The 15,749-nt window shown below is 39.8% G+C and overlaps 1 protein-coding gene across 32 annotated transcripts in view; it reads left to right on the forward strand.

Annotated features, from left to right (window-relative positions):
- ADD1 (adducin 1) overlaps positions 1-13,806 on the forward strand; it is a 144,788-nt gene extending 130,982 nt beyond the window's left edge. For 10 of the 32 annotated variants that reach the window (XM_056802359.1, XM_056802355.1, XM_056802348.1 and 7 more), the window contains 4 exons: positions 4,329-4,485; positions 8,252-8,344; positions 9,126-9,159; positions 11,234-13,806. In XM_056802359.1, coding sequence (XP_056658337.1) covers positions 4,329-4,485; positions 8,252-8,344; positions 9,126-9,159; position 11,234 — 285 coding nt within the window. In that variant the 3' untranslated portion in view covers positions 11,235-13,806. Of the gene's footprint in view, positions 1-4,328; positions 4,486-6,128; positions 6,258-8,251; positions 8,345-9,125; positions 9,161-11,233 lie in introns of those variants that run through there. The other 22 variants (XM_056802334.1, XM_007496823.3, XM_056802335.1 and 19 more) reach the window with 6 other exon arrangements.
- The last annotated feature ends 1,943 nt before the right edge of the window (positions 13,807-15,749 follow it).

Below are 15,749 nucleotides of genomic sequence, written 5' to 3' on the forward strand. Positions count from 1 at the left end.
TCACCCATCCACATGTCTAGCCCCTCGTGTATCTGTCTTCCATCTTTTTTATGTTCTAGTACTGCATGTCATTTCCCAACTCACATGTGTCACCTGTCCTCTCTTGTCTATGTCCCACCCCCAGGTGTCTGCCCCCTGCTTATTCTTCCCCTTGGTTCTGACCATATCCCTATAAAGCTGACTATGGCTGCTCTTGCTTCTCTCTCCAGCCCACACATGTCCTTGAGACATATGCCAGCCTCCTCTCTTCACAGTCATGGGACCCCCTTCCCCATGTTCTTGGGCAAATTTGCATTTTATAAAAATGCAAATAGAGAAGTCTATAGAATGTAAAGCAAAGACTATCTGTATATGTACATTCATTGCTGTGTGCTAGTAATGAATCCTATCCAACTAAGTCTCAGTAATACAAATAGATTTTATCTCATAGACTTAGAGTTGGAAGAGACTTCAATGACCAACCCATATCTTTTGTGACAAGCGTTTATCCATCCTTTAATTGAAGACCTCACATGAAGGGAGAAACCCATTATTTCCCAAAACTTGCCTTTTAATTATGGATAATAGTATTTATACTATCGATTTTCTTACTTAATAAAGGACCTACCAATTCTTGTGTCCAGGAAAACAAACCAGTGATCATGATTCTTGGATGATGATAATAATGGAGTTTTAGAAGGTTGCTGAGAGAGCAAATCCTCTCCAAAGTACAATATAAATAGAAAGAATCAAAGAGCCTGATTTCAAATCCCCAGCTCTACTAACATAATTCAGTTTATAATTTTAAGTTGACAGTGGTTTAGGACTTATAGTGCTTTCATCTATAGACATCTGAGGCCATAACTATTGTACTTAACACATTTTCCCAGTTGTTTCTTCCTGGGAATGTATTAGAAACTTTATCCTCTGTTATTTCTATGTTATACTTGATGTCTTCCATGACATCTGGTTTTATATTTTGTATTCTTTCTCTATTTTAAATTTTAAATCCTCTTAATCAGATCAACAATTCTCTGGACAAACAAGTTCTTTCAGCTAAAGCTGGATCACCACTTGTTGGTTATATTGCATAGATGAATACGTGACTTATTCAGTCCCTCTTGACTCTTAAGAGTCTAGGGGGCAGCTGGGTAGCTCAGTGGATTGAGAGCCTAGACTTAGAGACAAGAGGTCCTAGGTTCAAATCTGGCCTCAGACACTTCTCAGCTGTGTGACCCTGGGCAAGTCACTTAACCCCCATTGCCTAGCCCTTACCACCCTTCTGCCTTGGAGCCAATACACAGTATTGGGTAAGGGTTTAAAAAAAAAGAGTCTGGGAGTCTGTGAATCCTAAGGAAACAAATGGATTGGCCAAGAACCCCCTTCTCTAATATCTTAAATTATGTTCCAGAAAACAATATCCTTTTCTTAACCACCATCAGCATCCATTTATTTCATATACCCTTTCTAATACTATCCGTCCCATCCTCTGCTGTCTCCTCCTTTTGCTTTCAATCTTTCCCAGTGTCAGAGTCTTTGTCAATGAGTCCTTTCTTCTCATTATGTAATCAAAGTATTTAAACTTCAACTTAAGTATTTGCCCTTCTAATGAATAGTCAGAGTTAATTTCCTTAAGTATTGACTGATTTGATCTCCCTATTGTCCAAGGAACTCTCAAAAGTCTTCTCCTGTAGAACAGGTAGGTGGCTCAGTGGAAGTGGATTGAGAGCCAGACCTAGAGATGGATGGTACTGGGTTCAAATATGACCTCAGACATTTCCTAGCTGTAACTCTGGGCAAGTCACTTAACCCCAGTTGCCTAGCCCTTACTGCTCTTCTGCTTAGGAGCCAAAACTTAGTGCTGATTCTGAGATGGAAGATAAGAATTTTTTTTTTTTAATTCTCCAGCACCACAGTTTGAAAGCATGTTTCTTTGGCACTTAGCTTTTCCTATAGTCCAACTCTCATAGTCACACATTGCTACTGGAAAAAGAAAAGCTTTGACAACAAGGTGATATCTCTGCTTTTTAGTATACTGTCTGGATTTGCCATAGCTTTCCTTCCAAAAAGCAAGCACCTTCTAATTTCATAGCTACAGTCACCATCTGCAGTGATCTTTGAGCCCAAGAATATAAAATCACATACTGCTTCCATTTTTTCTCCCTCTATTTGCCAGGAAGTAATGAGAATCAAATGCCTCTTTTACCCTTATCAAGAGGTTTCTTAATCCTTCTTGACTTTCTGCCATCAGAGTGGTCTCTTTACATATCTGAGATTGTTCTTATTTCTCCCAGCAACCTTAATTCTGGCTTTTGATTCATCCAACCTTTCATTTCACATGAAGTGATCCAGTACAATCCCTATCTGAATAGGACTCCTCTGTATAGCACTCCCAATAAGCAGTCACAAACTAGCATTTGCTTTAAGACTTAGAGAAAGGAAAACCTAACATGCTCTCAAGGTACCCTATTAATCTTTTAGATAGCTATAATTGTTAGAAAGCTTTTCCTTTTATTCATTATTCTCAGTTCTTCCTCTGGGGACCAACAAGAGCAATTCTAATCCCTCTTTCCCATGATAGCTCTTTAAATAGTACATTTATCATTTAGGCTGTTGCCCCCTTTCACCCTCCCCCTTTTTCTCTGGCCAACTTTTTTATTCTTCAGCTGACTGTCTCCAATGCTAGTTCTTGTATGGCATGATCTTAAGACCAACCATTCTAGTTACCACCTTCTTGATATGTTCCAGCTTATCCATGTACTTATTAAAATGCAGTTTCTGGCACTGAGCATAGTAATGCTGATGAGCTTCAGACACAGCAGAGTAGAGTGAGAGATGTGCTCCTGTAATAAGAGCTGTGCTCTATCTCCTTCTATTCTTACATCTTCTCAGAAAAAATTCATTTGTTCCAATCAGAGATTATCTAGGAGGGTCCAAGGACAATGAGGAAAGTAAGTCTCCTTTCCTTGATCTCCTCTCTTGAAATTGTGAGTATCACTCGTCCTTTCAATTTAGTTTTGCTGAAATGGATCTCTGGCAATAGAAACAGCTTCCCCTTGCAGTATCATGAATAACAATAGCTCACATCTATACAGCTCTTTGAGGTCCATAAAGCAGTTAGCTCCCATTAACTCTATAGACAGATAGTATAAGTATAATCTGCATTTTAAAGATGAGAAAACTAAAACTAGAGGTAATGAAATGACTTCCCCAGAGTCAGATGAACTAAATAATGTCAGGACCAGTACTAAGACTTAGGTCTTCTGCTGACTGTAAGACCATTGTTTTTCTTCTATATTGTTATATAATTGGCACCATTATCTATCAAAATGCATTGAGAAGATCCAGTCTATCTATATTATTGACTTGTACATATAATTTCTTAGATGTGATTATTTCCTTAGAAGCAAGAGTTAGCCCATACTAAAATCCAAAGTAACTTTGATTTCTGTATTTCAGTTCTGATTTGAATCTTTAACAAACTAAACATATAACAAATGTTTGTTTAGCAAATTAATCAAATGCAATCTGGAGCCCAGGTCCCAAACAACATGAGCTGAAGAGAAATGTTATGGTCAATCTCAGGGTGGAGTTCTCTGGTAACTCAGTATTCCTAGGACTGTGGCTCTCCCAAAAGAAATGTTTACCAACATTGACCAATCATTTACACTAATGATAAGAGTTATAAATTGTCCCATTTTCTGTTTACCTTGCCACCAATTTCTTTCTGAAACTGATAACAGAAAGATTTTAGCATTTGGAAAGAATCAAGCTTTTATCTTTACCAGGGTGAGTTCTCCAAGTTGAAGAAGAGACCTACCATTTCCATTTCTCTGCATTTTGGGGAGGAATTAAGGGTCAGCAAGTAGACTAAAATTGTCTAAATACATAGGGAAAAGAATAGAATTGATCTGTGCTCTTCTGGGTGCAAAACGTCTCAGAACATATTTTACCCTGATTAAAGATAAGAATTCATGATACTTTTCATGATCTGAAGAAGGTAATGTATCCCTTTTTTTTTTTAATCCTTATTACTATTAGAAAACTTGGTTTTTGTTTTTTTTTTCCTTTAAAAACAATCTAAACTGATTTGGCATTTTGCATTCTTCATAGATTCTTGCTTCTGATAACTGAATATTTTAGGATCAAATTTATATTGTGCTAGGGGAACAATCTGTCTGAGAATGCTGCTGACCCTAAGGAAAAACAAATGCAGCACTTCTAGGATTAATTTTGATTAATCTCAAAATTTCATTGTTTTCTCCCTAACTTGACCCGTTGTCAAGGTTAAGTAGCTTTTAAATACATTTTGGCTTTATAGCAGACATTTGGTTGTTGTATTTTATCAGGGTGAACTGGTGACTGCTTCAAAGGCTATTATTGAAAAGGAGTACCAACCAAAAGTTATAGTGAGCACAACAGGACCAAACCCCTTCAACAAGCTCACTGACCGAGAACTGGAGGAGTATCGGAGAGAAGTGGAACGGAAGCAGAAGGGCCCAGAAGGTTTGAGCACTTATTTAAAAATTCAGTTCAATAGAGACTAAGGCCCTAAGTGGGGTGGCTATGAGGGAGTGGGGAGGAGACAAAGCAGAGTAAGATATGGTCCCTGCCCTGATAAGGTTTGCAACCTAGACAAGGCACAGACACAAATGACTACAAGTCAGAGCACAATATAAGGAGTACAGGAAAGGGAGAGGTCACCCCAGCCCAGCACAACAGGGAAACTATTGCTATTGTTATAAAAAATGTTTATTTGGAAATTTCCAGGAGAAATAGGGAATTTGGGTTTTTTGGTGGTGGTTCTGTTTTGTGTTTTAGTTCTTTGTGGTATAAGGTTTGCTGATACTTCGTGATAATCCTTTTAAAGGGCTTAGTGCTGCCATCATAACTAAGCAATACCTTTAAGCATCACAACCCACTAAAGCAGAGGGCAGGGGGAAAGAGAAAGGAGGGAAAAGAGTGGACAAATGGCAGGAGAGAGGAGAGATAAGGTTGGGAGAGAGGAGAGGAGATGCATCGTGAAGGGTAGACTGGCCCTTTGGGATGCTTTCTGTTGCTCTAAGGTAAGGACTCCCTGGAGCTTTCTGACACAGCCATTGGGCTTTCCTCAAGTTGTCTTGCCTGGCACAAGACTCATAAATCACGGCATTTGTTGGATTTGCCAGGTTTCAGTTCTTCATGACCTTGGCAGAAGAGTCCTCCCATAAATCATCAGTCAAGAGGGGTGGATGGGAGGATGGGCCAGAACACTGTCGGCAGTTCTTAGTGCTTTCACGCATGACTCCAGGGAAGAACAGTGGGCTAGCTGGATGGAGGCCTAGATGGCTGCTTTAGCTGTGCCATCAGCCATACGTGTGACCTTGGGCGAGCTGTCCTCACACCCCGCCCTCCAATCAAAAACGTCCACCTTTGTGTGCCTCACCTTCCCCCCTCCCCCTGCTGCTTCTGAGTCACCGCATCTCAGGGAATGCTTCTGAGGACTGTGAGAGCAATTTAACCTTCTAAACATTCTGTCTGATCTTATTTATGCCATCCACTTAGTTTGTTCTTTAGAAAATCATTTTAGGCAGGATATTGAGGGAATTTTTAGCAAGTTTTATATCCTTGGGATTATTAGCTTCTGCTCCTATTTGGAAGAGTTGTTGGTATTCCAGTACCTTGGTATTCTGGATTTCATGTAAGATTCTGATCTTACCCTAGTTTGTGGGCACTGTGGTTTGCTTTCTTCTTTTCTTACCTTCTATCTTAGAATCAATACTGTGTATTATAACTAAGGCAGAAGAGCAGTAAGGTCTAGGCAGTGTCTTGCTTAGGGTCACACAGCTAGGAAATGTCTGAGGACAGATTTGAATCCAGGACCTCCCATCCCTGGGCCACACTGTGTCTTTCTCATATGATTCTCTTGAAGGCTACACTTTGAAAGTAGCACCAGGCTAAGACTAATAAATAACAGAGTCAGAATTGAATAGAGAGTAACAGGTAGTTTCAAATAACTAAAAGAAATCCCTGGCCTGGAAAAGCAACCCAAGCAAAGTCCAAGGATGAAGGAACCAACAGAAGCCCAACTCATTGACCTCGGTGAAGGTGCAGGCTGTCTCAGTCTTTTCCTAACTGTGAGTTCACTGCTGCATGGGTTTCTTGTTCAGCTGTGCAGCAGATAATCCCCTGCCTTCACCTGAAAGACTCTGAGGAACTGCGGTCCTCCCACAAGGAATTTCACATTGCAGTCATCAAAGCATTAAACTCCAACCCCGACCTTTTTACTGAGAGCTCAGGTACTGAGTCTGGACGACCACTCCCCTAATCTCCCTGCCTGGAACCTCCACGTATCTCTGCTGTCCCTAGAAGTCTTCAGACTGCCTTGATTTACCACCTCAGGGGCTAATGATCAAATTCTTTCATTGGTGGAGATTTTGGGCTGGGGGGGGTTATCTGGGAATGGCTTTCTACTCCTGAGGAAATCTTTTATACTTCAGGGCTTTTTTTGGTTCCTATTTTAGACTAACCTTCACTACTTTGTCATGTAACTGCTATTAAAAAAAAACACATTCTAAATCTTATGGGAATATGTGCCTATCACTGCATGCTATGTTAGTCTAATATGCCCTTTTGCTGAGTGACATTGATAAAATCCCATTATTTGCATTCAGTTCAAAGCAAGCAAAATTACTATCAAATGTAAATTGACATGACATTTTCTCATAGTACACTATTTTCCCTTTAAAGAAACCAAACCCTCTATCTTCTGTCCTAGAATTGTTACTAGTATCAATTCCAAAGCAGAAGAGTATATGGTTTAGGCAGTGGGGGGTTAAGTGAGTCACCCAGGGTCACACAGTTGGAAAGTGTGTGAGGCCACATTGGAACCCAGGACCTCCCATCTTTAGGCCTGGCTTTCTATATACTGAGCCACCTAGCTGCTCCAGTACAGTATTTTCCAATGAGAAGTGGGTGACGGCATTTCTTTTCTCCGTCCTAATAAAGTTCTCTTGGAATTATATTCCATTCTTTCAGAGAACTCTCACTTCTCATAGGCCACAGATTGGTGTCGTTCAAAAACATAATTCCTAGGTTTCCTCCACCACATATAGACAGTGAGTGAGAGGTGAGTTTTGATGAAGTTGCAGGCCAGCAGCCACCTAGTCTCTAGAAAGAGCCGTCTGCATTAAGTTGGCAAAGACCGGGGATTAATAGCTTTGATTTGGAAGGGTTATACAGTCCACCATCCTACGCAGCCTATCCATGAAGTCCTTCTACGGTTGCCCTTACATATAGCTGCTGCTGCTGCTAAGCTATTCAAATGAACACCAGAAATCTGAAATGCTTAGCATATGGTTTTTAGTGGTTATTTCTTTCCAAACAAAGAAATTTGAATTTTCCCAGGTACGTGATCCATCAATAGCCTATTTTTTTGTCTGAGACTATAAGTGATATTTACCCTTTTTCAGTAGGCAATGGAGGATGGGGGCAGGGAAGAAGGAGCAGTTAATGAAGTTATAGAAGATTGTTTATAGATAGAAGCAGCTTATGTGTGAACTGGATTTTATCAATCTAGTGCAAAGAAGTAAAAACCAGAATATCATTGTATAATGAGAAGGTAGACCCAAGTTCAAGTTCTGGCTTTGCCACTTTCTAACCATAGGTAAGTCACTTAACATTTTTAGCCTCATCTGTAAAATGAGCATAATGAAACTTGAATTACATATTTAAGAGGTTGTTTTGAGGAAAGCACTTTATAAATCTTAAATTAGTACTTACAGAAATGTAAGTTTATAATTAATTACTCCTAATAATACTTACCAAGTGAATTAGATACATATAGTAGTCATGAAATTTTATAATTTCTTTCTGAAATGGAGAAGGTTAGACTCTGTGAGACCATGGTTCTGAAAGAGGATATAAGGTAGGACATTTCTTCTTGTTCTTTATCTTCCATGTTCATCAGTAGTTAAATTGGATTAGATCTTTAAGAGTTGGAGCAAGTCAAAATTTGAATCAAATGGCTCTCATTTTGGAGTAGGAAAAGAGAGTTCTGCAATCCAAGATGTCTAGATAAATATGTGGTATGAAATCTAGATTAGAGAAGTATAGCAGAAGATTATGTCTGGTCCTCTTCAGTATACTGCTTTTGCTTGCTTAGAATTGCATGGCAATGATAAGGAAATCAAATTCAGAAAAAAAATTTTTTTGCTAAAATAATATTGAAATTTGTTCCAGAATTCTAACAAATTTCCCATCTAATTTGATCCTAATTCCCTTACCCGTATAGAAAACGTAGAAGTGACACAGCAGAAAGAAGGCAGCCCTCCAGACCCTGCTGATGCTCATACTCCACCTAGTACACCAGTTAAACTTGAGGAAGGTAAGTTACTTGGGGTTAGAAGGATGGATGGATGGGTGGACCGTGTCTGCTGGAGCTGCACCTGTGTGGTATGATGCATGGGATAGTGTGGACTGTATTTGTGGTATTAAGAGGAATGAATTTTGTTTTGGCTGAAGAAAAATGTTACTGATTTGGCAATGGTTCCATTAACAATAATCAAGAAGTGTGCATTATCACCAAGACTGTTTCCACAACTCCCAGACTACAAGTGACTCTTATTATTCCCCTCAGTTTTATTCTAGGTGGTTTAAAATGAAGCCAGTCCCTTTAGTTAAATGTTGTGTTAAACTAGGAGACCGAGCTTCATTGAATCACCCCCATCCTAACTTTTAAACATGGTCAATCCTGCCCACTAATTGCACATTTCTTCAACTTTATTGTGTTTAGATTACACCTGTGGGGACAAATGCTATCTAATTTGGCATCTGAGTTTTTAATTTAACTTGCTGTAGTAGCATCACTCAAAGTAGGCCAGACCAGTCTTCATTGCATTTTTTGAGGGCTGCAAAAGCTGTAGCTCTTCTATTTAGCCTTGTGTCTGTTAAGTGGGTGTAATCTAATTCGTCTGTGTCCTTTTTCTCCTTGTATATTGGGGTATATCACTTGTCTGTTTTACAAGTCTCGAGTTCACTTCTTCATCCCATTCTTTGCCCTCTAAGAATGGCATGTACCATTCTTTTACTTTAACACAATGGCTGTGATTGAATGCCTAGATTTTTCTACTTGTGCTTTTCTCTTCTTGTGGCTGCGTTACAAACAGGAGATGGATATGCTAAAGAATACCTGTTACCATAGTAAGTATCATCCCATAATCTGATCTGTTTCTGCTTCTTAACTGGAATTCTGTGTGCTTTGCTTCATTCTCTTGCGTCCTCGTTTTTTTATGGAGTATTGTTTCCTGTTTTCCTTTTTTTTTTCCCTTTTGGAAAAAAAAGCAAAAAGGCTCACTTCTATTTTTTGTACTTGGAGAAAAACATTAATTCTCTTTTCAAGGTTGCCTTCTTGGAATTCTAGATCTCTTGTCACCTGTGATTGAGTGACATCTGATGTTACAGTATAATTGGATGCAGACCCTTGAAAGGAATACTTGAGACATTTCCCCACATGTATGTACTACCAAGTGAACCAGAGCATTCCTGACAGATTGTATATGCAAATGAATTTCAGAAGATTAGAGAATTTTCATTCTTCTCATGCCCTTCAATTTTCAATTCTTGTGGGTGATAGCCTGCTAAATTTTAATTGAAAACCAGGAGTATTTTATATCCACCATTTGTTTTATTGGCAAACCTTTAATATCTAAAACTAGCATTGAAAGTTAGTTGCCAAAAAAGAAAAAAAAATATTAGTTGCTCTGGTGCCCAGTGAGTTGATATATTCTAAATTACTGACTTAAACTTGAATTACTAGTACTTCTGGATTAACAGCTGAATTACTCCTAGCATTATTCTTGAACTCTGACATTTGGCAAAATGATAGTTCTTCCAAATATCAATAGGCACACATCTGATTTGAAGAGTAATACTGCTGCAAGTTTGTGTCATCTTTGCCAAATGAATCTCAGCTCCTTAAAGATTTGGGAAGGGTATGGTGTATGCACTGCAACCCCTTTCGCTGTTTTCCAAGCTGAAAGCATCTACTAATATGCACGGTAATTAAGAGGACAATTGCAATTTTGCATTATAATCCAAGTATTTCTAAAATGAATGCTAAAGGGTTTGTTGGACTAGAACCTCCTAAGGCAGCTTTTAATCAATACTGGCCTTTTCCTTTTGAAGTCTATCTGCAGATTAACTCTTATTTAAGGCTTACTTTCTAACTACTCATCACTTACCCATTCTAACTTTTGGCTTGATTTTGAATGCTAAACAGTTGGTGTTCACTAACATGCCAGTTGTTCTTAACTTTACAGTCTTCTTAGAAAGTCCCCAGAACTGGTTTTTCACAGGCTTATTGTACAGGATGAGAGGTGGTGAGTTTTTAGCATGATATACTAAGGGAATCAAATGCACAGGCTCTTATTTAAGCAAGTCACATTTTTTTGTAACATACTCTTTTCTTCATATTACATGGAACTATTCAAATATATGGGAAAAATTCACTTCTACCTCTTTCTCTACTCAGCAGTAGTTTTTCTGAGGCTCATAAGCCTTTTCTTGCCTTTGATGTTGATGTCAAAGGACTGCTTTGGCTGGTCATCCAGCAGAAGACCAAATATTATGGGCCCAGAGTAGTACTCAGTTTTTATAAGCACTTTTAACCAAAAACTTGCATCATGTGTTATTTTTTTTAACTAAGACCTGTGATTTTAGTAGTAGAGGGAACTCTCAGTAAACCTACTATCTTCACCATTGCAAATTGTTTATATAGACTATTATCCAGTTTATATTCTTACAGAGTTCCCTGAGAGTTTAAGTGTTTCACTTTAAGGTCACACAGCCACTGTGTGCCTGATTGGACTTTTCCTGACACCAAGGCCAGCTATTCATAGTATAATACTGCCTTTCCACTGTCAGAAGCCATTTATGAGTGTTTGCAGCCATGTGTCTTTATTCCCTAGTCAGTCATTGCTTAAAACTTCCTCCCCTTTTTCTTATACTCATGTTGACTTAATGATTTGGAGGTCTCTGATTAGATCTCATTTTGTCAGTAGGCTCTCCAGTTAAAAATAACCTTTCATTAAAACTTTTTTACATCTATTGCTCTCAGCTGTAAATTAGAGGAATAAAAAAAACTATTTTAATAATATGTCAGCAAAAATGTTATCTTCACATTCAAAGCATTTCTCATTTTAGAAGTGATACTTAAAAATCTAAATAGAGCCACTCTTCATTACTCAATAGTTTATCTTACTCCTACATCTATTAGACACACAGCAGGACCAGACTTACAGAGATGACAGTGATGCTGCAACCTTCAAGCAAACCCTTCCAGACCTCTCCCCTGATGAGCCTTCAGAAGCACTTAGCTTCCCACCTTTTGAGAAAGAGGAGGAGGAAAGTAGACGTGATGAAGTTCACATCCAAAGCCAAACTGAATTACCTGCTGCAGAAAATCCAGAAAACCCATCTCCCCCTGTTGAAGAGGCCACCACACCAACTGCCGAGGAGGGAATGGCTGCAGACCCTGGGAGTGATGAATCCCCTGGGAAGTCCCCCTCCAAAAAGAAAAAGAAGTTCCGTACTCCTTCCTTTCTGAAAAAGAGCAAAAAGAAAAGTGACTCCTAATGGCCCCGCGCGCTGCAGAAACACTGTCATGTTTTAAAGCCCCAAATCCTTCATTAACCACTAGGACATATGTGATTGTACTGAGTGTTTTGTCTTATGTTGTAATGGAATGCAGAAACGAAGCCAGCTAGTCACCCTAGGCAAAGCTCCCAGGGTAGAGTTTTTAACAGCAAATTCAATTAACTTGCAGAAAGGTGCTAACCCTGAGTTCTTAGCAGCTAACTTCAGATCTGTTCTTAACTGGTACGCCACTTTTAAAGTCTCATGTAGAAGACTTGGAGCCACTGTGTTCAAAGGAAAAAGCTCTTCCCCAAGAATTTTTAGTAATATAATCCAGTCATAAAGTCTTCTAACCCTCAGAAGTCCCTCCCGTTCTCTAGCACCATGCTCCTAAGTCACAGCAGGTCATTTAAAACTCTTTGCCGTTGTGTTTTCAGAAAGAATATACTCCTGAACAGAATGAGACTATGTGCTTCTGCAAGCTAGCTGTGGGTACAGATCATGCTCTACACAAGGCTTTGGCAACCTCCCTCCCATCTTGCATCCCTTCCTACAGAAGTGATTAATAAAGTAAGCTTGCATCTGTCACGGCTAGGCGTCTGCTTAACCTTGTGTTGTCTCAGATGACTGAGCTGAAGGTATTTGCTGCTGCACCGTAGATTCAGAGAACCTTGACTGGGCTAAGGAAAAACAGTCACTGACCCCATGAAATGTAGCTTAAGTAGCCATATGAGGAAATGGGCAGAGAGGTGAGCCTTCGGATCAGATAGTTCTGAAAACCACAGCTACCACGAAGTGTTCCTATTAGAGGTGGGCATCCACCCTTCCATGGGTCAGCCTGTCGCCAAGCATTTAGGAAGTATCTGCTAGGCGCCAGGCCCCGTTCCAAACAGCTCCTGCTCTCGGGTGGTTTACGTTCTGCCGTAGATTACACTTAGAGTTGTTTTGACAGACTATAGAAAGCATTTGGTGAGTAGCAGTTGTAAAGCTGTATCCATCCATCATGGTTTACTAGCGCGATGATATCTTCCCCCTCCAGCCCAAATACAAAGTTATTAATACTGGCCTCTTATCCCCTCGGGTGCCCAAAATATTGTGGATGGCATTTCGGAGTTGGGGGGACTACTTGCTAGAGTTTCCTGTGAATTGGCAGTTCAAACCTCCTTTCCAATTCTGAACATTCCTTTTTTGATAGAACAACTTTTTTTAGTTTTATTTTGTCAGAAATAACTTTTCTTACTAGAGACTATAGAGAGGGCAAGGTTAACTATTTGAGTCACTTTTTATGAAATTTGGGGGTATTTTCAGATTTATTTCTGTCTTCATACAGCAAATTAAAACACTGAAAATTTCAGGGTTATGAAAACAGTTTAATTATAATAATCACAATTTGACATCTTCTACCCAGAGTTCACTTTTGAATGTTCTGCTTAAAAGCTCAAAAAAAAAAAAACAATTTTTCTCCAAGTAGTGACAAACATAAGATGGTCCTCATAACTCATTCCCCTTGTAGAATGCCCTGATAATGTTGCTTGATGACTTGAAATAAAGTGCAATAGTGACAATACCATTTCTTTCCCTTTGATGCAATATAAAATTCCTCAAAACAGAGAACCGGTTCAGTCATGCAATACAACCATCACCTCACCAATGAAAAGCGGTATTTGGTCTCGGGTTACACCTACAACTGTTCAAGGGGACATGGGAAAGCTACTAACATTGTAGAGTTGCAGGGAAAAGGAGGGTTAGCAGTGGAAAGAGCAAGTCAATATTGGATAGCTGTTGGTGGAAATGGGTAGATGTAGGGCGGGGCTAGAAGTCATAGCAAATCACTGCATAAGAAAGACACCTAAACAGTAACGTTTAGAGCAGACTGCATGGCACTAATGGCTTTGAGCTTGTATCCTAACCTTGTATGTCCTATGTACACTAGAAAGCAGACTTAACTTCTTTTGCTGAATTGTGTTTTATTGCCGATCGTAATTACAGTTCACCATCACTCTGTTTTAATTAACGATGGATCCTTCCCTTTCTCTCTTCCCACATATGCAATGACTTAATTTCCAATTTTGTAATTTTTTCTTTTAATTCTTTGTATTACAGTATCTGATGTAATTGCATATGTGGCTATAAACTTCAGAAGATAAATCCTGTGTTTTTCTTTCTTCATTGTAGCATTGTTTTGCTCATTAATAAATTCTTCTTTAAACAGTCTCCGTGCCTGAACTCTGAGGAACAGTTTGGATGTTACTCTATCATTTTCATTCCATCAAAAATAGTCCCTTTTTTAAAAGTGAAAATATGATATGCTTTGCTTCAGGGCAGTGGATTTGTGGTTTCATTTTTCCTATCACCTCCTCCTGTGCCAGTTGCAGCTCTCTGGGCCTTCTCATCCTGGGCCACTCTTGTCCAGGTTATTCTACAAATTCTTACAAAGAGCATCCACATAAGACGCCTTCCTCTCTGCCTTACTGATTCCAAAAGGAGAAAAACAAACCTGATCCTTTTGAAGCACTAACTGCAGTTGTTGGTAGCTGTAGGCTACAGGGAGCCATTGTGCTTTGTGTGGTATTTTAACTCCGACTTCCCTGAAAGGGAGAATTTTTCATGGATGCTTCAGAAAAAGCAGGCTTCTACCTTTGGATCACATCAATCATTCATGCTATGTCTTCCTTTCATCCCAACTGAAAAAAGAGATCTGTTGAAATCTTTCTCAAAATCGCCATCAGATACCATAAACAGCTTTTATTCTTATAATTGAGGTTTTCGTTCCTTTGGTGGGAGTACGCCTCCTGTTAATGCATAGCCATCATAGTCCTTAAGAGCTGCTCCCCAGGCCTGCCCCTGCAAGGTACTGTGCCTCGCTGAGGAACTTCCAGAGCCCCCACCCTCCGAGATGGGAGCAGGACATAATCATGCGACTTCTCTAGCTGGTGTCAATAACACTCTCGGGTTTACTTTGCATGCTATCACCTAACCCTCACATTTGCTCATTTCACAAATCAAGAAACTGAGGTTTTAGGTGATGAGATTTGCCAGAGGTCACGCAAATTGCATCGTACGTGCACATGATGGCAAAGTTGGAGTTCAGACACGGGTTTTCTGTCATAAAAACTGGTGGCCCAGAGTAACAGCTTTTTGCTATTTCATTGAAGCTTTACTCATAATGATTCATCGGAGTCCTTTCCTTATGCTATACCTAGTGAGGAGAGAAGTGAGGCATGAATTAATTATCTCCATTTGCGGATGAGAAAACAGAAGCTCTTATGAAGAAGACTTACGGCAGATCCCGTCTCCCTAATGAAGAGGCCCGGGCTGCCAAGTCCGCTGCCTGCCTGCCCCCTGGCATGTCCTTCCCTTGCTCATCATGACACAGAGAATCTCAAGCAGAGATTCTTCACCTCAGATCATGGACCCTGTGGTAATCTAGTGAAGCCTCTGGACCCATCTCTGAATGATGTTTTTTAGATAATGAAAGGAAATACTAAATTTCAGCAAAAGGTAAAAATAAAGATATAATGGGGGGGGTTCCCCATCCAAGTCTACAGACCTCCTGAATTCTATAGGGCCAGCCAGGTGGTACAGTGGTTAGATTGCCAGGCCTAAAGTGTCCAATAATTGAATTCAAATCCAGTCTCAGACAAGCTGTGTGACCCTGGACAAGTCTTCCTACTTCTCTCTGACTCAGTTTCCAAATCTGTAAAGTAAGACAAAGAAACAGCACTTACCTCCCAGGATTATTATGAGGATCAAATGAGATTTATTTTTAAAGCTCAGTGCCTGACACATAGTAAACACTGCAAACATGCTAGCAGTGTTTATTATTATATATTATTATTCTGCCCAGATCTAGAATCCCTGGTGGAAAGCCAGGAAACTTGTGTCTGAGGCCATTCTTATGTACGTCACTTGACCTCAGAGTCTCGGTATCTTCCTCTACCAAATGTGTATGGTGCTCTTACTCATTCTGCACACAGGGATGTGAGAAAAACGCTTTAAGCAGATTGTCCAGCACTGCCGAGCCTCAGCACCCTAGAAAGGGGAGCTGCTATTGTGTTGAGTAGACTCAGGATCATTTTATCTGCTGAGAATGGGTAAGTGAGGCGGCAGGAACCCCTGTATCAGGGGTAGATGCTGCTCCCACAAATGCTGGCTGG

Source organism: Monodelphis domestica, chromosome 6, assembly GCF_027887165.1.
Source record: "Monodelphis domestica isolate mMonDom1 chromosome 6, mMonDom1.pri, whole genome shotgun sequence".
Classification (NCBI taxonomy): Eukaryota; Metazoa; Chordata; class Mammalia; order Didelphimorphia; family Didelphidae; genus Monodelphis; species Monodelphis domestica.